The following is a 22,072-nucleotide window of genomic DNA, read 5'->3' as shown; positions in this document are numbered from 1 at the left end:
TATATATTTATGTACAAATATTAAACCCAATAATTTTGTTTGCATCAACCGGACATGATTTCTCAAACTATTGTTCTATCTTCAAACTTGAAATAAAACTTTTTTTTATTTTTCTTATAGTCCAAAAATGAAAAGTTTAAAATCATTCTACTCCCATCAATATATAGTTGACTAGGTCAAAGCCACAAAGCTCTGGCTTCTCTCAACCTCGGCACCAGTTCGCCGGAAATATGAGCACCCATGATTTCCTCCAGCCCTCCAAACAGTTCTCCGCCCATAAACACCGCCGGAAACTGCGGCACCGCGGCGGAGTTTCCAGAATTAGCGCCATCCACGGCGCCGCCGCCGAGGATCCTGGACAAATCGTTTTTTATACCAGCTTCGTTCTGCTCGTCAATGTCAACGATCGTAGGGTTGACGCCGTGGCCATGCAGCAGAAGCTTCACCACGTGGCACATGCAGCACCCCTTCCTGGCGAACACCACCACCGAATTCTCCGCCACCAGTTCTCTCACCGTACTGTTGCTGTTTTCCGGCGGAGGAGCTGCCGATCCACCGGCGGTGGGGAGACGATCTGATCTGTATGGAATCGCTTCTTGCATGACTGATTATTAGCGATTTCGTGGAGAGAGAGAGAGAGAGAGAGAGGAAAGGGGAGGGGAAATTGTGGGAGCAAAAGAGGAATTATATATAATTAGGAGGGGGTGAGAAAATAAATTTCGTTAGATTATTATTATTAATAATATTATAATGAATGATAATGACATTTATTGGAATTATAATACGTGTGATCGGTAGTAAACTATCTAACGTGCGTCAACAGCGGTTACGTAATTTTTGACGTCACCGTTACTGTTTGGGGAGTATTTGTACGTCAAATTTGAAGCAATAGGCGTGTAATAGTTGAATCAATCAACTACTAGCATAAAAAAATATTAATAAAAATAAAAAATAAATAAATCAAGTAGTAGTATGTAAAACGCAGTTATTTGTCTAGAAATTGCCAGCGGGGCAGACAGGCAAAACGGGGCAATTTCCGAGCAGCGACGCCCGTTTATGATGACGGCTCTTCAATCTGGTCAACTGGTCGTTACTCGTTAATTAATGACGACGTTAATTGTTTGATTAATTTATAATTAGTGATGTAATAAGATTCACTTATTTTTATGGAGTTTTCAATATAGTGATTTCCCCCCCCTGTAATTTCCATTTTGCCAGGAGAGTGTGATGTGGAACCAAATCAGTAACTATTTTTCTTTTGTATTATTAGTGTGGTATACCCACGTTTTAATTCGTGCTTAACGCCATAATTAGGGCCTTCCACTTATAAGATACTTTTTGGTACAATTATTTGCACATATTTAATATTAAAACTCATGAAAATAAACCTCTTACATATTGCATTTATTTCTTGCACATGGGCAAATATATTTTGTGGAAGACAACTAACAATTTTAAATTTTTTTAGTATATGATGATATATTGCAGTTGCACCCTTCTCTATATGTTTAATAATTTCCAAACTGCATGCCGTTTAAAAAATGGAGGGAATGGTTTAGTTTGATATGAATTGACAATTCTACCCTTAAAAATCTAATGTGAGTGCGATTCCATCGAAAATTGAACAATACCGGCAAATTTAGGGCGTCGTGCCTTTAATACATGAAAAAAATTATAAAAATATTTAGTCCAATGGATAACGTGCAAAATACACCATAGTTTGGAGGGCAAAATGCCATTTACCCTTTAAATTATTAAATTATCTTCCATTCCATGTATTAATAAGAAATATTTACGTACACAATATTATCCAGCAAACTATTTCAATCTAAAAATGTTAGGAAAAATTAATAGTTCAAGTTATGATAATAAAATAGTAAAATAAGATGTTGAGCAAAATAGTACGATTAATAATTTAATATAACAGAACTCTCAAAATTGAATGTGATATATTGCCTATATTATAATTTCTAAGAATATACACCCTACAGCAAGCTTAATAAATATCCAAAAAAATAATAAATAAAAAATAAATAAAATACACACTTATACTCTGCTCAACTCAAAACCCTGAAAAGATCCAAACTTGTGATGCCTTATTTCTGCTAGATTTTCCTCAACTGGTAATATTTCACCCAATTCATTGTCATTATCAGGCACATAATCTATATATAGAGACGGAGAAGCTTCTACACTTAGACTAAACGACGGAGATGATTCCACCGATGCATCTAATGAACGTACTGCGAAATTCTGGTTCCTTCTAGCAACATTTCTCCTAGCTTTCTCCCTCCATCTTTTTAAACCCGCGATTACTCCTTCGGGCAGTACAGAATTTCCCATTGATGTTCCCATCTAATCATTAAGTTACAGTTCGCAATTTTTAGTTTAATTTTTTTGAAAGAACGAGAAACATTTTTTTTATTTTTTTTACCTGAGTGATTAAAGCGTATAAGGGGAGAGTGACGTAGCCGCATAAAATGGGAATCACCACTCCCATTGCTAGTCTTATAACGATGTCTTCGGTTTTCCGGTGGAAGCAAGACCTCAATCCGAATTTATACTGTTTCAAGAATGATTGAAAAGTTCTGAGTAATGTAACTTAATTTAATTAATGATGAAAGTAGAGAATGATTTTTGTACTAATAGACTACTCACCCAAGACCATGTGAAGAACGCCACTTGAAACGAGTTCTGCGTTTCGCCAAAAAAGTAGGGTTTAGATTGGAATTGTCTGCTTGGTAAAAAAAAAAAAGATATATCCGCAATTTGATTAGTTATTTACCTGAAATGAGATGAAGTGCATGAGGTGGAGAAGAAATTTCGGCCGATCGAACCAGAAGAAGTGATCGCTTGGTTTGACAAGAATAGATCCTCTTATAACATGGGATTTATCACTGCTGTCTAAGCACATTTTGGTAATAATACCTTGTAACTTGGTCCCAACCACAAGTAGCAACTGCAACAACATTTAATTAGTTTCTTCTGTCATTTATAAGATTACTCTCTAGCAATAGAATATATTTGATATTTGATATTCATTTCTTACCAAGAACGGGATGAAGGGGAGCCAAACATAGTTGCGAAACACTGCAATGAGAAATGCAAGATATTTCATACAACAGCTCTACTTTTTACAGATTCGGAATTGCTAACGCTGTTTAATTTATATTTGACTCTTACCATATGCATTGAAGAATATGAAGAGTACCGAGAAGATCCAGATCCAAAGACTGCAAAACAAAATGCGATTGCGTTACATATTCCAGAAATTATGTGAAAATATGTGTGTATGTGTGTGTATCAGCTGATAAATTAGCAACGTTGTGTATAATTACCGCATGCCTACAACCACCTTGAAGTCCTTCTCAAGTGCTCTCATTATGTACTTTTGGAAGTCAAAGTCACTTCCCTCGGAAAAATGGGCCTGAATAAGATTTTAACTATGTTCTTTTAACATTTGATTTTGGCAAAAACCTCCGAAATTTACGAGTAAAAACAAGAAAAATTTACCGTGATGAATCCATGTCGAAGTGTGAGATAGTCTACTTTGTAAACAGATCCGAAGAACTGACGGAGAAAATTAACCTGGCAAAATAACATAAACATCAGATGCAACTTCTCATAATAATACATATCAATCAGAAAATAATTGTCGTAGGTGATTAGTTTACCGGCAGGCGTAGCAATCTAAAATTACTCCAATATTTAAGATGCCGTTTTCCAAACGACGTTTGATGAATAAACTGGAACCTCCTAGGATCTATATAATCAACAAGCAAGCAGTGAATTAAACAAACAGAATAACTAAGTATGCCATTTAAAATTAAAAAATAAAAATAATAAAAAAAACTTCACCATTTGAAAATTGATATTCGAGTGTTCTTGTTTCCGCTTCCCAATGTTTCCACCTCTTCATCTGGAAGTTTCGACAAAGACACGGAAAAAGGTTGTCCGAAAATGCCGAATGTGAACAAGAGAAAAGATCCTATGAAAAAACGATGAGCACAATAATACCTTTGCGGTCCCAAGACTGAAAGTGAGGAAACTGGACAAAACGTGGAAGAAAGCCAAAAAGAATATCAACATCTGAAGCTGCTGAACACCAGCTCTTGACATTAATGATACCTTCCCCTGTATTCAACCCAAATTTCATTTTCCGCTTAAACAATATATATATATATAATAATCCAAAAATAAATTATAATTAAAATAGATAAATTAAAATTAAAGCATATCGGAATTACTAGGACAGTTAAACCTCTATATTTAATACAGTGAGGACTAAGTAAATTCTATTAATTTAGCGGAATTATTAAACTATCGAGTTATAATTTATCATGTTTTCACCGAGTCCGGACCGAGATAAACTATTATTTAATCGAGGTTATTAATTTATCGAGGTCATTTTCAGCTTAAACAATTTATATACATACAATCCAAAAATAAATTAAAATTATAATAAATAAATTAAAATAAAGCAGATCGGAATTACCAGCTAGTAATTTACCTTTTCTAGACATTTGGATTCTACTTCGTCTTCTTCGTCGTGACTTGTGATGCTCTGGCAAGGAAGAAAAGATTCAGCTACATCCTCTGCTATACATATCTCTGAAATTTGCTTCTCGCACACGGTCAGTAGCAACGAGATAAACCCCAAAAGCATTAAATCTGCACGTTTTTTTTTAAATAAAATAAAAAATTTATGAAATTTAAACCACATAGCGGAAGTACGGAAAATAAACCTAGGGCAAAAATGCTCACCTGATTTGATCCTGTTAAGAGCTTGAAGGAGGGATTTCCTCCTCTTCTTCCCCAAATACTGCACTCAAAACACCAAAATTATCAAACTAAAATTAATTGCAAATTAAAAGGCGTGAAGAAATAATAATAATAATAATAATGATGATGATAACCTTGGCTAAGAGATGAAGGCCGTGTTCGATAAGAATTGAAACTGCGATCAGAACGAAGCAAACAGTTGCCACCGCCCACGTCGGCGTTGTTTCGAGCGTCGCGCTTTCCCCGCCGCTTTCGCCGGCCATTCAGCACCGCCGATGCTGGTTATTGACGGTACTGTATGGATTCTGTTGGTTACAAATATTTTTTTATTAATTTTTTCGTGCACAAGACAAACAGAGAAATATTTAGTAGAGAGCAACAAAAAGAACATGGGTTGATATGAAATCAGCAGTGCGGTAATATAAAAATGGCGCAGGTTAGTCAAACGTGTGTAGCGTTTGAATTTTGTGCGCCATCTCCAGCCGGGACCCACTTGGCGACGGAGGCGATGACGTGTATCTAAAACGACAAAGTATTGGATCGTTTTAGCAAATCCAAAGTAAAAGATGTTGGGCCACTGCTGTTAACGCCGACCCAGTGATTGCTCAAGAGCGCGTGAGGTGAGGCAAACGCTGGTATGAGAACAGCCAATTGGATTCTTACACGTGTTCGAGAATGGACAGCGGCTTTCTAGAAACTCTAATTAGCAAGCGTATTGTCAACAATATATATACTAGATAATTAGCATTTAGTAATATTCATTAGCCTCCTAAATTTACTACTATAAACCATGAAAAAAGCGTGTAATTAGCAATATTATTAGCTGATTTCAAATTAAACAAACCGGGTTGACTTATCCAACAGAGATACAAAATCACAGTTACAAAATATAGTACATACATATTCTGGTGTTCAAACATAGTCATTAATTAAACAAATAAAATAACATGGGAGATACAGAATCAACAGCCATTGTTCAACAAGCACCAATGCACATCTTCTCCATTAAAAACCAAAGTCTTACAGTGCTATATCAAGAAGCCGGTCTCTTACACCGTACGCGGAAGCAGAACCAGACGATGCGGTTGCATTTTCCCCAATACCCATTGTCGTAATTTTCCCCTCGGTCAGCGGAAATCCAAAGAGCCTGCAACTATTCTTACACATCGAAACGAAATTCTCATTGTCTCTAAAGAATTGCTGAGTCGGAACGGGCCTATGTGGAAAAGCCACTTCCGAGCCCCCGGTGGGTCCCATTCCATGATTGCCATGATTCGCTGATGGTGTGAATTGAAAAGGCGATGGACGGTGAGGATTAGAGTTGAAGACTTGGGGGAGAGTTGACCAGCTATTACCATGGTTCGACACCTGGACTCCGTTGATTATATTAGCAGCATTGTTATCTACCTGGGGTGGATGGTGGTTAGCTTGTGGGCCCGGGCCCCTTCCATATAGGGATATGGTTTCTTGACCTTGCAAGACCTTGTTCTGGAATTGAAAGGATTCACCTAAGACACTTGTGTCGAAGGAATCTGGATGAAGATGCCTCATGCTGAGACCAGGGTAGCACCGCATATCGGATTGGTGGTGCCTGGAAGCTTCCGATCCGGCGTATGGAGTTCTGAAAGCAAATACTTCTTGACCTTGCAAGACCTTTTGGAACCTTAGCGGCTCACCAAAGTCTGAAACTTCGTTCCCATCTGTAATAAACAAGGACCGATCACTAACGTTTAGAGAGACAAAATTAATTCATAGGACAAAAGAAAAGGAAAAAGCAAGCACCTCTCGAAACTGGAAGATCTGGTTTTGCAGAATGCGGAAAGCCGACCCGACCCCTCTTGTTGCCAGGTAAGACAAAGCTGTTGGATCCGGAGACTGAACCAGACAGCTCGATCTCCCAAGGGGAAACCCTATTAAGGCGATTGACATCCATGTCATCCCATCGAACCTGCATACGACATTTGAAATGTATCCATATTATTATTGAAAACTTAAAAATGTAGAGAAAACAAACACTCTAAGCATGAAAACCAATGTGGTAAGAAATTGTCAAGCCAAAATTGAGAACCTACATACCAGTAAACACTTCCATTTAGAACCAGGCCATCTTGCAGGATCCACTTCACTAACCCCAATAATGAGGCCACTGCACCTGCCAAATTAAAATTACTTCTCCCGATATAGAATATATATGATTAAATTATTAATACACCAACCTTCGTTCAGAAGAATCTTCTGTTTCAAAACGGATTTTAAACCTCATTCCACAGGAAAACGAATGCGTGAGGCTCTTGGAAAACTTATGATAAGGTACAATAATCTCGGAGGAATGGGCCCTGCATAACATACTCAAAGTTCAGAGGTATCCTCAACTGGCAAAAGAAGTCACGAGAACTCAAACATGTACATCAACTCATAGAGAAAAAACAATGACAATTAAGTATTAACGGAAAAGTAAAATTAAGATGAGTAAAATAGCATAACAAGCACCCAAAAGTAGATCTATGATAGTAGACAATGCAAAAATTAGGCTGGCGCCAAAATGACAGTGGATAACAGAAATGGTGCTTAGCAAATACATGATTGTAGTACCCATACATACGGCACCCGTGTTTGTCCAAACTAAGTTCATTACTTGTGATTAAACGAAAACGGAGAACAATGACATCTTAGACTAATTTATCACATAGCATCGATCTTCACAATAAAACTCATTATGTAAAAGGCTCGTATAATTGAAGCTAGAAAACAAATATGCAGAAAATAAAGGTACCTTGGATTATAGCAAATGTTGAAAGTACTTCGCATGGAAATGGAATTCACAACAGCAACAACGCTGCTAGCATTGAAGTGATTGCTGTTAGGATGGAGGATGGTAGCATTACTTTTAACTTGCGCAGCTCTACGAATTCCAAGCCTCAGTTCTCCATCACCACCTCTGTAACATATTACGAGACGTAAGTATCCGGCAATTTTAACTAAAGTTTTCAATTAATTTATAGTGCTTCAACCTTAGAAATAGTACAGCATCTCCAGACACCAGCTTCTTCTTATTGACAAAAGCACTCCATCCAGTAGTCAACAAATGCCTTCGAGGCTGACCTGCACCAGGAAAAAAATAGAATTGAGTTTTACTAGAGGATAGATTTACCCAAACAACAACATACGCTTCTATAGCAGTATCACCAAAATAAGTATTTAATTTTAACCTCTGTAGATATGCCGAAATTTCCACTCGACTCCGTGTAAATCCTTGGCAACAAGCTCCTGCGAAGGTCTTTGTTGCTTATAATCCTGGAAACAGAGTACAACAACCCAATGATTGCAGTCAACCAAGAAACATAAGCAAATTGATTTGTGGCATATAGACATTGTGATATTTAAAAGAAAAAATAAAGTGGTTTTTCAAGATTAAAATTACCAGGGGAGGAAAGCAATCTTCAGCAGCACGACGAGGAACAGAGAAGCCACCGTGAGTACTAGTATCAGAAGCAGTCAGAGTTTTACAGAACATGTGGGGAGTCATCGACTTTCCCATGCCTTCAGGATCTTCATCTTCAACCTCAGTTTCGATCATGCCTTCCCTCCAGTTTTGCTCAATCTGCCAGAAATGAATTTATACTGGCACATTCAATACAATCGGAAAACTAAGGAATTGAGGAATATTTTTTTTCTTGAAAAACACAGCATCATATTTGTAGAATAGCATTAAACTAATTCCTAAGAATAGAAAGGGATGCTAAATTTAACTGTTTCCATATGTAACAGTTGAATTTGGGCAGAATCATTACAAACTTAACATCAAATTGTATATCAAAGAAGAAAGACATTCATCCTGCAAGATCTACAAACACGACACGCTGCCACATTAGGAAAATTTACCCTTTTAAGATATCAAAAGAAAGAGCTGCCAAATTTGGCAAGAAATTAGCACTCACGTTTGACGAAATAACCTTATTTATCCAATGAATTAGTGCAAGAATGATATTTGCTGAGATCAAAAGAAGGGAAACCTTACAGAATTCGAAGTTTATCCAAATGTAAAGAGATTAAGCCGTACCTGCTGATCTGGGACTAGCGAAACTTGCGCGTATACCTCATCACTAGCAGCGTCGGCCTGCGGAATAAACTCTCAGCGTTTATTAATTAAAAATTGACGACAAATAATTAAACAATTGAACATCAAAGTAGAGGCAAAAACTGCACAATTACATGGAGTTTAACATCAACAACACGACAAAACACGTGCGGGGGGAGATCATAAGCAACGGCGGTGTGCTCCCGGAGTTGTTCGAGATGTCCCTGAGGAAAGTAAACGACGGCACTTCCTTTCTTAGGCAGGGAAATCAACGGCCCCGCACATGCGTGCCACAGCTCCATACATACGGCGGCGGACGACGGCGGAACGGAAAATTCAAAGTTCCCGGAGGCCGCCGACGACGTCGGAGAACCAGACGGCGACGCCGTCTCGTCTTCATTAATGTCCACGGTATTCAAATCGATTAACCCGCACATCATATTCAAACCCTAAGCAGCCCCACCCCCAAAAAAAACAACACACAGAAAATTAGACCGGATCAGATAATAATAATAATAATAATTATCAGCTGCAGCGAGTGTCGTCTACTTTCTATAACAAGCATATAGGGGAAGTAGTGTGTGGTTGCACCTGAGATTGAGAGAGAGAGAGAGAGAAAAGGGGGGCGCACCTTTTAAACTCAGCACCGCTGCATAGCATTAAGCTTTCTCTCACTAGAAAATGGATTTGCTTTTCTCTTTCCTTCTCTGTACATCAAATCAGACTTTATTTACTCCCCCAGTATTTAAGTTCTATTAATACATGTACAAAAATGCCTATTCCACAAAGCTATAGATATATGTATAATGTATATATCTCTTCAGTTATTAACTAAACTTAAACACTTTAATTAATCACAATTATAGCCACAAAAGTATGTGTTTATTTCAATTTTTATTTATACATATATATACGGTATATATACATACACATACAATATATATAAGAGGCCCGCCTGCAAGTGGCAGAAGCAGCAGCTGCGAGGGGCAGCGCTGCAACTGCTGCGCGGAGGAAACAGCTACTTCTGTGATGTATGTGTGTGGCAGAGGAGTGTGTGTGTGTGTGTGAAATTATTTATTAGATTTTATGTGTGTGTGGGTGGATGGAGCTATAGATACATACAATTGTAAGTATTGATTGGACTGTAGCACTGTGTGATTGTGTGTGATTTTTGGGAGTTAGTTGAGGGGGGTGGAGGGTTGGGGTGGGGGTAGGGGGTAGGGGGCGTGGTGGGTTATGAAAAGGGCATGACTAATAGAAAAATAAAGAGAAGGGGTCTGCGTACAAAACCCCCTTTATTTTCGGGGGATGTCTATTCTGTCCCCTTCCACTTCAACAAATCTCCCTCGTGTCCCTTTGCCTTATTTAATTCACTTTCCTTTTTTATTTTTCTTTTCTTCGCTCTAATTAATTAAATAAAAAATAGTTATAAGCACAAATTTAACTACTAATAAATCTATGCATACATAGAATTTTTTATTTTTTTATTTTTATTTTATTTGAACGTAGCGGCTAATTGGAGTTAATTCGATTTGCTAACCACTTTGTCTGCACAATTTACAGATGGGCACATGTATTTTTTCTTTTTTGCCTTTTTCCCCCATGAGGTTATTGGTAAAGGTAAAAGAAAGCCCACAAGTGATGTTTATCTTCATTGGTTGGGTGATAAAGTGGAGTGTGTGGATAGTCCCTATTTTAAGTAGTGAAAGATGGTCCAAAAGTTGTTGTTTTTTCCCCCTTACCTTGTATGTTTTTTTTTTTTTGGGGGGTTGCAATTAAATTCGGCACATGAGATGATATTATTTATGAGTAACATGCATAGAAATCAGCAAATTTAGATTGCTATTTAATATCATGAATTTGATGCAATCATTGATATGAAATCCTCTCAACAATTTAACTAATGAAAAAAAAATATGTGATTTTTTATTAAAAAATATATGTAGATTAGCAATCGGAAATAATTTTCACAAGGCATTTTTTTATAAGTGATATATTTATTTCTTTCATGTCGGTCATCAAATAAAGCCCAAAACACAACACATCTACAAATAAGTTAATGGGTCAATCCATTTAATTTAATTGTACAAGATTATAGCATCTTTGCTCGTGTACCGCGTGACCTATCATGGCATTCCTATCTAATTATTAGTAAATGATACTACAATCAATTAGTAATATAACTCATAATTAATTAAAAAAATTGCCTTATTTGGTATTTGATTTATTGAAATAATTATTTTGGTATAATTGTAAACATAAAAGAAATGAACTCTTAGTTTCACTTATTAAGTGATGCTGCATTGCACGTGCCATATTTTTATTATTTAAATATGATCTCTTAAATTGTATCTATGGTCCAAAATAAAGCGGTATATTCATCGGTTATAGTATTTCATAAACCGTGATTATTAGCCGAATTAGGTAAATAGTGCAATTAAAAAAAGGAACAATTATCAACAAGAATTTTAAAAGGAGCCCGGAAAAGGAATTCTGAAAAGGTGGAAAAGAATAGCTGAAAAGATGGTCACCTGCATAACAAGAGTGTATTAACCACTAATCACTAGTACTTAAGAAAAAAGGATTAAGTAGATTAATTTATGAAGATAAGGGGCGAAATTGTAATTTGGATCGAAGAGCATGGACAAAAGTGTAAAAAAATAATGCAAGGGGGGGGCAGGTCGCAATCATAGCCATTCAATTGCATGGCACCCAACAGAGGGGCTATGGGGGCTATTACATATAGGTCTGGTACGCCTACGATTGTAACCCGGACAAAACGGGTTACTACACAAAGACCCAACTGATAATGACTCGACCTATGCTTTTATCTTGTTTGGGATAACTCTCTTTCATCACGCGCCTCTTCGACGTGTTTCGCTAACTCGCCCCCTACAAGTTTTGTTAAATGGGAAATAATTTATTTAATTTAATTCAATACATAAATTAAACAATTAGTGGAGAAAATATTGCTATGTGATTAAATATATTTGAGTAAAAAATGCATTAGAGAATTGTTCATTTAATTAGGTTTTTTTTAGGCTACACCCAATTAAATACATCAGATAATTAGGGATGGTTATTTAATCACATCAATTATCACTTTATTCATATATGAAATTGTTCTACTAAGTTTGAGTAGAAAAATAAATTAATAAATAAAACTAATAAAATATTAACTACCAACTACATAAATACCATTTAGGTGGTGTTTGCAAATGATTATTTAAAAGCAGAAGTTAGTGATTGTGATTTAAGTTAGTCTTAAGTGTTTATTTCTAAAAGTTGGGGGTGTTTGCAAATATTTCGAAAAATGAACTAAAATTGAAAAAGCAGGGTTATGGGTGCTTTTAAAAAAATAGCTTAAAGCAGATTATTTTAAAAGAAGCGAAAGCAAAAGTTGATTTTGCAAACACCTAAAAACAAATTATGAGCAAAAAAAACCGCATAATCACTTTCAAAAAGCATTTGCAAACACCACCTTAATAGTTTAATTGTTTTTTAACAAGACTGTATGATTGGATCTATTTATTTCGTTTAAATAGGAATTACCCAAAAATATGAAAACAAATTAAATAAAATAAAAAGTGTCTACAAAAATCTAAAAAGTGATGGTACTCACGGACCACACGAAAGCAAAGCATTGACATACACGCGCTTTGATCACGCATCAGTTTCATTAAAATAATAAGAATAAAAAAAAATTCTTAATTGGGTTTAATAAATTAATGAATATAAATTTATCAATTTAATCATAATTAATTTATATGTATTTCATTAAACTATTATGTATTTACTACATAATATATGTATTTAATCCCATATGGACTTTTTTAATAAATAGTTATGTAGTAAATAAAATTTTCGGATTTCTAAAAGTAAAACAATGAAAAAGGTTTCGTGTAAAATAAACAAAATTGGGAAATAACCCTTCTATATTATCCCTTTTGCCATTTACCCACAACTGGTAATTTTATTTTCAAATTGAGGTGTTACTGTGCAGAAGAATATTCTTACTTTAAAAAGGAAATTAAATTATGCAAAATGACAGCATATTTGTCTCCGATAAATGTGCGATTTATTGGAATATTTGTCAATTATTGTTTCTTGAAATAAAATTTCGCTAATGTTTGTTGAATATTGTTTTGGACCTTGACTTTTTTTGAGTAAAAGAAATAATCTATGTTAAAAAATTCAATTTTATTTTGTAAAATTTATAAACCAAATATGACACAAAGTCACAAACATATATCATATTTATAACTTATAAGACTACAATTGAGTCAGGCATAACCGAAGCCCAATTGCTCCGCCGATTATATTTGAGCCGAACATATTTTTTGGTAATTGGACTGAGTTTAATTTTACCATGGCTCACTTGAATAAAGTCCGGCCGATTAAATTAATAATAAAATATATAATATATTTATTATTTTAATAATACCGTTTAACATACAAATTGCAATTGTATAAACTTACTTTATTTAAAAAAAAGTAAAGTAAAAAATAAAATGAATTAAGTGGTGGATGTTTCAATATGTGTGTAAGATAGGAATCAAACACAATATATAAATCCAAATCCAATTACTGAAATTTATCACTGATATTTGAAAATATAAATCGTTTCGAATAATAAGAGATACTAATTTTTTTCCCCTTTTCAGTCTTATTCTAAGTTCTTCCAATATCTGCAAAAATCGTTTATCACATATTTTTCGTAACAAAAATTATCCTAATTACAATTATATAGGTAATGAGGCCCGATATAAACTCAAACCTCGAAAAAGACATAAATCGAGTTAGAGTCTATATTATTGAGGCCCAATGTGATCTTGAGCGATAGTAATAAGACCCGATGAAATGTGAATTTGAGTTTACCCAAATTCATCTCAGGTGGGCCGATGGCTAGCCATAGATATATACATCAATACATGTATCGTGTATTTGTGTGTATATATTATATTCAATAAATATACCTTTTTTCCCCACATCTATTTACGTTGGTAGAAATTACTAATTAGAATGAGTAATTATTAAGAAAGAAAGTGTGCAGCCGCAAATTACATCCACGTGTACTCATTTTGTTTCACTTATGACTAATCATCATGGTTTAATATGAACTTTACTTAATTACTTTAACCACCAAATAATCATGTCTTTGACCACAGTCAATGACCACTGCAAGATCATAATGAACTCTTTCGGCCATAATGAACTCTTTATTATTAGATCCTCTAGCAAATGCCATATTACAAAATGCTATTTATTCAATTTCATGCAACAGATATAAAGAAATCAAATAAGTATATATTTATAAATATAAAAAAAGAGTGCAAATTTAGACCGGATGATCTGTTTTAATAAGAAAATCGGATATCATAGGATCATTGACACGTGGTAATTTCACTTAAAATATAATTAGTATTCTAATAATTAGGAAAAAAAAAACCCCAGCAGAACTCGTAACCCCTGTAACCCTAATTATAATAGTATGATTTATTAAGAGTTAGACTTAAAAGTAGCACATATAAAAAAATTAGTGGAATCCGATTTATATTAAATATGAGAATTTAATCTCATAAAAAAAAGGAAAAGAAATGGAATTAAAAGGAACCAAGTTGGCAGGTAAAGAGAAAATGGTAAGGAAAGGCAGAAAGACAAGGACTTATGATAAAGGGTTTGGCTTTTTTAGCTTTTGCAGCAGAGCCCCTCGACTTTTTCGCGGGCTTTCACTGAACCCATTTCTCTCTGCCACCACTGTTTCCCCCCACTCTCACCCCTTCACCCCACCTTTATCGCGTCAACTCCACGCTCCTCCATTTACTATATGTATATACATATTTTAACCCTTTTAATTTTCTTTTTTAGTAAAAACTGGACTTCAAATTTAATTGATTTGACTCGCAAGAAAAAAAATATGTAAGTACAACAATATAATAATTAATTAATTAATAAATGAAGAAAGATTGAATTTCCCAATAAAAAATAATATAATTTAATAAGCATGAGAGAAAGTTGCCAAAAGGAACTAGAGCGGTCATTTTCTAAACAGAGAGGGGGTGTGTCGGCTAACTGAAAAGCGGGGGGTGAATTCAGCACCTCGATCTAAGCGGAGATCGTACGGTCATGATTTACCAATCTTAAGAAAAAACCAACGGTCACTGTTCATTGCATGCCCACAGCATTTACCATGGTTTGCACGGATTTGATCACAACGTACAACTCCATGCAGATTTCAAATTGATGATGCTAAAGTATAGCACACCTAGGGTGGTGTAGAAAATGAACTGGGAGAGCAAAGCAGATCAGTAGCTTGACAACTTGATGATCCTGAGGTACCTGCGATCATAGAACACATGAGCTAAGCCGGGGGTTGATCCGGCGGAAACCCCTCCGACGCTCAAGTCAGACGTGCTGATAGTAGAAATAGTCCAGAGAATACGTATTGTAGTATTGCTCAGTTAATAGGACGTACCTTAATAAAATGAGGAAAACCTCTATTTATATGTCATTTATTGGGTTGGGTTTGCTTTGTTGGGCCCAAGCCTTACTTGAAGGTGTTTGGGCCTCGGTGATATTAGTCTTCGATATTGGACTCGTAGCCCAGTAGGTAAAGAAATTGTAGGCCCATTGGGTTGGCCCAATTAGGCATATCACAAATGTACCACCATTTTATGCATCAAGACTCAAACAACAAATACCATAAATAAATAAATAAATAAATATACAGACCATTCATTAAAACTGCTTTTTTAACTAATCACTTCCGAAGTGGAAGCTTTTAAATAGATAGGTACTATAGTAATTGGTAAGAAAAAAAGAAAGAGAAACTGACGTAGTTCAGTGTAAAAGAAAAAGGTCCACAATTATTAATTGTAATAAATATGACAAGAAAGACAGTAAAATTAAATGAGAAATAAATACTAAAATAGCTATTCTTCTAGATTTCAAACTCAACCACCAAATAGTTAATTTATTGTTGTATAGCCCATCCCACATTTTTTTTTCTTCAGAAATCATGTCTATTAATTATTTATTTTTATTAATTTTGGAATAATTTTTATTTATTTATATTTATTGTATATATTTTTTTCAAACAACACTATTACAGTCCAAACTTCCCCAAAAAAAGGAGAGACAATTTTATGAAACAAGGATAATGTTAATTGCACGTTACATGTTAAGATAAAATAAAGAAATCTTTGGGAATATAAATAAATAAGGAAAAGTGCAAATGAAAATAATTTGGTAAATATTTTAGGGTGACAAAGAAATTCATTAGGAGTACTTAAAAGGGCAATTTTGATAATTGAGCAGAATCTTATGTAAAATTCCGAAACACCACTTGTTGGATTTAAATTAACTTACGTGGGTAAACAAGTGAACTGTCGGATACTTTGATGCATTTTATCCAAAAAAGAAAATAAAAAATAAATAAATAATAATTATAAATGAATATGTCAGAGTTGCAGCATTCAGTAGGAAAATAAATCTGATCTGAAGGAAGACCCATTGACCACAACTATAGAGTAGCTGATGCTACTTACTTTGTACTTTTTATTTTTGATAAATATATTTATCATTAATCTATTTATTTATTTATTTCAATTTTCAGGTAGTTTGGGCCATATAAAATGGTGAAAGATTGCATTTTTATTGAATTAGTGACCGAAGTTGAAATGGACCACAAACAATGGGGCCCATTTTAATATTGGGCTTTAAAATATAAATCAATTACGTAATGGGCTTCTCGTTATGGGACCTTGTTGGATTAAATTTTGTCTCCAAAATAATATCGGTATTGAAATGGCCCGATTGTTTATTATAAGTAGGGGTGCCGGTAAATTGATCGAACCGGACCGAACAAAATCGAGCCGAAAGTTAAGTACGTGTCAAATACCGGACCGAAAATTCAATTAGATATTCTCTAAATATTGTTTGGAATTCTTGTATTCGATACGGTATACAGTGTTGATGCTCGGTATACCGAACCGTACCGAATACTGAAATAATGAACAAATATTTTTGTTTCTTTTATTTTAAATTCTTTTAAGTTTATAATTAACAAACTATAAAATATTTCTAGATTGATAACTTTTTCAATATTTACAAATTAGCCTCTATAACCATTTTGTGTTATTAGGGCCGATTAATGAAATTTGAATATCGATTCAAGAATTAATTTACTTAAATTTAAAAATTTACATTTGTTTACATTTAAAAAAAATATAAAATCTAATTTCGATTATACAAGTAACGAACATAAAAAAACGAATTAATTTGGTAAAAAATCGCACCAAACCGAATAATCCGGTACAGTAAACATAACAAGTTTTTGAAGTACTGAAATTTCGATACACTATTACCGAATAAACAGCCCTAATCACAAGAAACATTAATAACATAAGAAAAAATCAAGAAAAAATGAGAAAAAAATTTAATATATTTTTTCACAAGTGTTTATTTATCATGACACACCTACACAAATATATTTCTATGTACAGCACAGCTCCCATATTAATTAATTAATCCCCTTCACACCCCCCTCCCCCAAGAACATAAACACACACACAAACACACACACAAACGGTACAAAGGGAAGCAAATTAAAAGCTTAATGGAAATTAGCAGTTCCACATAGCAACAACTATATCTAGACAAACAAACACACATATATGTATATATATATAAACAATCATTTTGCTAATATTTACCTAACCAATTTTTTAATTAAAATGCTAATGAAACTTAAAGCTGACGTTGCACCCTTTCGAGTTGGCTCGTTTCAGCGATCCCCTGGCCCCACACATTTCGTCGCTCGGCGTCGGTGTTGACGGAGAGGGAGGAGTTTCTTCGTTCGACGGGAACGAGTTCCACCTCAGCAAAGTTGTCGACGGGCACTTTAGTATCCCCTTTATAGGCTTTTTCCCGTTGGAGGAATCGTCGCTCGAATTCCCCGTTTCGCCCTTGCTACATTCCACGTCGATGAGATCGTTACACGAAGCGTACTTTTTCGTCCTTGTCCTAACCGAAGGTGGCGAGTAATCCTCCGGGGTATAATCCCCCTCCGGAATCTTGGCATTCGCGAGAAAATCAACGAAAGGGCCCTCGTTGCATTCGACGTTGACGAGAACGTTGTTGTCTTTTCCCGGTTGTTGTTTCTTGTTATTCTTCTTACCTTTCGGCACTTTGAACCACCCCTCGGCTAGAAGTTGGAGGGAATTCAAATTCTTGAGAAACGAGCTTTTCTTCGACGAGTAATCCGTTTGCGGCTGCTGCTTCTTCTCGTTGGCTTCGCCCAACAATCCCATCGCGATCACGGTGGTGACGAAAAGCTGGCAGATCGCGCACTTTATCTGCTCGTGCCTCTCAAAAGACGAAGCCTCCGTTAAACCGATCATTTTCTTGATTCCAAGAACTCTTTGTGCCAACTCAGCCAATTCCCATCTCTTATATTTAGAATCCTTTAGACTTCTCGCAGCTAGATAACCGATATCGACTTCGCTCTTCCTCAAACCCAATTCCTCAAATGGGAAAATGTCGGTCTTCTCGGGAATACCGAAGCCGACAACGTTAATCCTCTTGTCCGCAAGGAATCTATGGATGCCAGCCGGCAACGCTTCGCCAGCCTTGAACCTAAGAATCACACAACCAACGCCAAAGCACAACAGCAGCAATATAACAGACGGATCACGAGGGTGGCACATTACATCGAGCCCGACAATCGGCTTACGGGCCCACACCTTCCCGTCGGGGAAGAGAAAATCCATTTTGCATAGAGATTCGAAATCCTTCGTCTTGAATGTGATTGCTTCGAGCTTCACCTCGAACCGATTCGTTTTCAAGTACACCGTCCCCGCCATTTCCGTCGGAAAACACGATTCACTAGAAGCAACGAAAACGTCTTCCGAAAGTCGGCAGAGGAGCAATGTGATCAGAGACAAGAAACAGAACATATCAATGAGAAACAGAACGTGGCGTGTCATGATCGGGGGCCATCGAGGTGTCGCGATGAGTTTGACCGACGGGCCGGGCGGGGGACGAAAACCTGACTAGTTGGAAGAATAATGCTATGTATCATAAGAGAGAGAAAGAATTAGAGAGAGAAAGAGAGAAAAGAGTACATGGAAACTAATGGTTATGCAAGATTGAAGTCTATTTAAAGGAACAATGTTTTTTTAAGGATACGAGTTATCCACATGTTTTTCGCTGTTTAATGTTTGATCCAGTCAATTGAATTAGTGGTTGTTCAAACATTTTTAGCACTTTTTAAGGTTTATTATGGGATAATTATGACCATGCATGAAGATTCTCTTTTTTTTTTCTTCTTTTTTTCTTGTTTCTCTTCCTATAATTGTGGAAATGAAATTGATATACCTAATTGGGCCGACCCAATGGGCCCCAATTCATTTAACAATTATGTCCAATACACGAAAGTATTCGGGCCCATTACACGAAAGCCCAAGCACCTTCAAAATAAGGCTTGGGCCCAACAAAATAAGCCCAACTCAATCAACGACATATAAATAGAAGTATTATTCATTTGTAAAGGTACGTTCTCATTTTTTATGGACAATTCACCTCGAGTTTTATTCTCTCTACTCTCTCTACGATCCGCACATCTGACTTGAGCGTCGGAGGGGTTTCCGCCGGATCAACCCCCGGCTTAGTTCACGTGTGCTCATTTTGTAGGGACCTCAGGAACATCGAATTGACTAGCTACTGATCAGCTTTGCTCTCCCAGCTCGTTTTCTATACCACCCTAGGTGAGCTATATTTTAGCATCATCATTTTGGCGCCGTCTGTGGGAACGATGCAAACCAGATCACGTAGCCAACAAGATCCTCCTGAGGCATCAGCTCGGAGAGAAAACGACACGGCTAATAACCTCCCCGCCCGTGGAGGATCTGGCATCCCACCTCCTCCACGCGCCGCGGAGCAACTTCCTCCACGTGCCGCGGAGCCAGCTCCCCCACGTACTGCAGATCCACCTCGCGAGGTTCAGGTGATCCCCCCTCGGGACCCACCACTCGCCGATCCACCACTCCCTGCTCCTCGAACGGTTCAGATAACCGAGGACGCACTCCAACGTATGATAGCGGAAGCTTCTACTCGCGCCGCCACGGAGGCCGTAACTCAATATATCGCCACGATGGGAGCAAACGCTCCCAATGCGATACCAGCACAAGCTCCACCTATAGCACCACCAGTGGCCCCACCGCCGATCCAGAATCAAATAAGCGTCTCTTCCTCTACGTCGGACCCACGGTCCCGAGTGCAGCTATCTACTAATCACAGAGGAGCACAGCCTAGACAACAACGTCGGCGCTCACCCCTACGGGGGAATGCATCGCCACCAAGAATCCCTTTCTTTAATGAGGGAGAAGGCGAGGTAAACAGCCGAGTGTCTCGCCAAAACCTTTTCTCCCAACCAAATAATCAAATGGGTGAGAGGATGCCTCTCCCAGCAAGACGCAGTCCCTTCACCATAGAGATCCTCAACGAGGTATTACCTCAAGGAGTAAAGATCTCGGGGTTACCTCAATTTGAAGGGACCACCGACCCACAGGAACATATTGAGAAATTCAGTGCCATGGCGGATTTATACGGCCCGACGGATGCGGCGATGTGCAAGATGTTCCGCACCACTCTCTCCAAGAGGGCAATGAATTGGTTCAACTCCCTACCCATAGGGTCCATTGACACCTTCGCTCGGTTGTCGACCCGATTCACCAACCAATTCGCCATCAACAAACAATACGCCAAGACCCCAGCTCATCTTTTCTCTGTAGTGCAGAGAGACAACGAAACACTCCGCAACTACATCAAACGTTTCGTAGAAGCCGTCCATGAAGTCCCCAGTGTGGGGCAAGACATGCTCTCAGGGATTATGCAACAGAACTTGAAACCGGGTAGATTCAAGGAATCTATTGCCGGAAGACCACCAGGCAACCTAGAGGAGTTGTTAAACCGAGCCGAAAAGTACGTCAGGATAGAGGAAGCTTCCACCCACGCTCCCCCTAAAAGGAAAAGGGAAGATGACCGTCAGGACAATAGGAGGCGTGATGACCGACGTCCACCACTTCCACCTCCAAGCCAACCCTCCTCTTCCTACAATAGGTTCACTCCGTTAAACGCTCGCCTCACTGAAATCCTTCACGTGATAGAACAGAGAGGTTTAGCGGAGCCTCCACGTCCTATGCAGCCTAATGCAAAGCGAGAAAAATCGGATCGCTATTGTCGATTCCATAAAGACAAAGGGCATACTACGGAGGAATGTGCACAACTTAAAATGGCGATTGAGAGGCTGATCAAACAGGGCCATTTAGGCGAATACATCGATAATCTGCGAAATAAACGCCGTGATGATCCTCCACGCCGAGATAACAATCGAGATCAACAACAAAGACGAGAAGATGGGGGTCACCGACGTGACATAGATAACAATGATAACCAGCCTACCCGGGGAATCATCTCCTTCATCTCCGGAGGACCAGCGGGAGGCGATTCACAGAATGCAAGACGCACACTCGCTCGATCAGCGCGCATGAATCAAGAACGCGCTTCTCCATCCGAACGCATATATCAAATACGAAGACCTGATCATAGCATAGTCTTCAACTCCTCCGACCTCGAAGGTCCAGATGAAGACCATGTCGATGCATTGGTCGTAACAACAACGGTGGCCAACTTCTTGGTCAAGAAGATATTAGTGGACGGTGGAAGTTCGGCTGACATCATGTACCTTCACGCTTTTAAGCAGCTGGGTATAGATAATGCCCGATTTAGTCCCGTCTCCACACCCCTGAAAGGATTCACAGGAGAAGGCATCTTATCCATGGGAGAAGTGGAGCTGCCTGTCTCTTTAGGGGAAGACCCCTGTCGAATCACGAAACTAATCAAGTTCCTCGTCGTCGACAGGCCATCACCCTACAACATCATTCTAGGGAGGCCAGCCATCCACACATTCAAGTCAGTACCTTCCTCCTACCATCAGAAGTGGAAGTTCCCTACTCCCTATGGAATGGGAGAAGTGCTTGGAGATAGACGTCTCGCTCGAGAATGCTATGCAAGGGCCCTACGAGAACCCTCAAAGAAGCCTAAACCGCCCGGAAAGGGAGACGATACCCAAAAATCCGATAAACGGAAGTGGGTCAATGCAATCATTGAGGACAATAAAGAAATCCTCATCAGTGTACCAGACGATAGCAT

At 37.5% G+C, this 22,072-nt stretch overlaps 4 protein-coding genes across 7 annotated transcripts; all 4 read right to left on the bottom strand.

Annotated features, from left to right (window-relative positions):
• Nucleotides 1-12: 12 nt before the first annotated feature.
• LOC105968584 (glutaredoxin-C1) lies at nt 13-651 on the bottom strand. The gene has a single exon (XM_012993213.2). The coding sequence runs from the start codon at nt 600-602 to the stop codon at nt 177-179; it is 426 nt and encodes a 141-aa protein (XP_012848667.2). The 5' UTR covers nt 603-651; the 3' UTR covers nt 13-176.
• A 1,226-nt stretch (nt 652-1,877) lies between these two features.
• On the bottom strand, nt 1,878-5,182 carry LOC105969214 (MLO-like protein 6). The gene is made up of 14 exons (XM_088811609.1): nt 4,917-5,182; nt 4,765-4,822; nt 4,511-4,671; nt 4,018-4,134; nt 3,859-3,919; nt 3,675-3,763; nt 3,514-3,588; nt 3,339-3,427; nt 3,184-3,233; nt 3,050-3,090; nt 2,786-2,959; nt 2,659-2,694; nt 2,435-2,563; nt 1,878-2,355 (listed from the first exon to the last, which is right to left on the bottom strand). Exons 1-14 carry the CDS (start codon nt 5,043-5,045, stop codon nt 2,047-2,049), a joined length of 1,518 nt encoding a protein of 505 aa, XP_088667735.1. The 5' UTR covers nt 5,046-5,182; the 3' UTR covers nt 1,878-2,046.
• A 397-nt stretch (nt 5,183-5,579) lies between these two features.
• On the bottom strand, nt 5,580-10,197 carry ETT (Transcriptional factor B3 family protein / auxin-responsive factor AUX/IAA-like protein). 4 transcript variants are annotated; one of them, XM_088811608.1, is made up of 12 exons: nt 9,796-10,197; nt 9,492-9,567; nt 8,995-9,309; nt 8,843-8,899; nt 8,204-8,383; nt 7,992-8,076; nt 7,794-7,884; nt 7,556-7,720; nt 6,999-7,118; nt 6,859-6,928; nt 6,565-6,730; nt 5,580-6,482 (listed from the first exon to the last, which is right to left on the bottom strand). In XM_088811608.1, the coding sequence occupies exons 3-12, from the start codon at nt 9,298-9,300 to the stop codon at nt 5,803-5,805; spliced, it is 1,920 nt and encodes a 639-aa protein (XP_088667734.1). In that variant the 5' UTR covers nt 9,301-9,309; nt 9,492-9,567; nt 9,796-10,197; the 3' UTR covers nt 5,580-5,802. The 4 variants fall into 4 exon arrangements, with proteins under 4 accessions (XP_088667734.1, XP_088667731.1, XP_088667733.1 ...); XM_088811605.1 differs by having other exon boundaries at nt 6,859-6,934; nt 9,796-10,124; XM_088811607.1 differs by having other exon boundaries at nt 6,859-6,934; nt 9,816-9,933.
• Nucleotides 10,198-17,285: 7,088 nt separating this feature from the next.
• Nucleotides 17,286-18,998, bottom strand: LOC148766016 (uncharacterized). Its single transcript, XM_088812085.1, has one exon. The coding sequence runs from the start codon at nt 18,844-18,846 to the stop codon at nt 17,599-17,601; it is 1,248 nt and encodes a 415-aa protein (XP_088668211.1). The 5' UTR covers nt 18,847-18,998; the 3' UTR covers nt 17,286-17,598.
• Nucleotides 18,999-22,072: the final 3,074 nt, after the last annotated feature.

The sequence above is a fragment of the Erythranthe guttata genome, chromosome 13, assembly GCF_056151865.1.
Source record: "Erythranthe guttata isolate IM_541 chromosome 13, IM_541, whole genome shotgun sequence".
NCBI lineage: Eukaryota > Viridiplantae > Streptophyta > Magnoliopsida > Lamiales > Phrymaceae > Erythranthe > Erythranthe guttata.
Note: the sequence above shows the minus strand (reverse complement) of the source record. Positions and strands in the feature narration are given on the sequence as shown.

Excerpts from the sequence above, each read along its gene's own strand:
- LOC105968584 (XM_012993213.2), bottom strand. The coding sequence starts at position 602 with ATGCAAGAAGCGATTCCATACAGATCAGATCGTCTCCCCACCGCCGGT.
- LOC105969214 (XM_088811609.1), bottom strand. The coding sequence starts at position 5,045 with ATGGCCGGCGAAAGCGGCGGGGAAAGCGCGACGCTCGAAACAACGCCG. Across the intron at positions 3,428-3,513 it reads TTCGACATGGATTCATCACG|GCCCATTTTTCCGAGGGAAG; the intron begins GTAAATTTTTCT and ends AATCTTATTCAG. Across the intron at positions 3,091-3,183 it reads CATATTCTTCAATGCATATG|TGTTTCGCAACTATGTTTGG; the intron begins GTAAGAGTCAAA and ends TTCTCATTGCAG.
- ETT (XM_088811605.1), bottom strand. The coding sequence starts at position 9,300 with ATGATGTGCGGGTTAATCGATTTGAATACCGTGGACATTAATGAAGAC. Across the intron at positions 8,900-8,994 it reads TTGTTGATGTTAAACTCCAT|GCCGACGCTGCTAGTGATGA; the intron begins GTAATTGTGCAG and ends TTTATTCCGCAG. Across the intron at positions 6,731-6,858 it reads CTAAATGGAAGTGTTTACTG|GTTCGATGGGATGACATGGA; the intron begins GTATGTAGGTTC and ends TGTCGTATGCAG.
- LOC148766016 (XM_088812085.1), bottom strand. The coding sequence starts at position 18,846 with ATGACACGCCACGTTCTGTTTCTCATTGATATGTTCTGTTTCTTGTCT.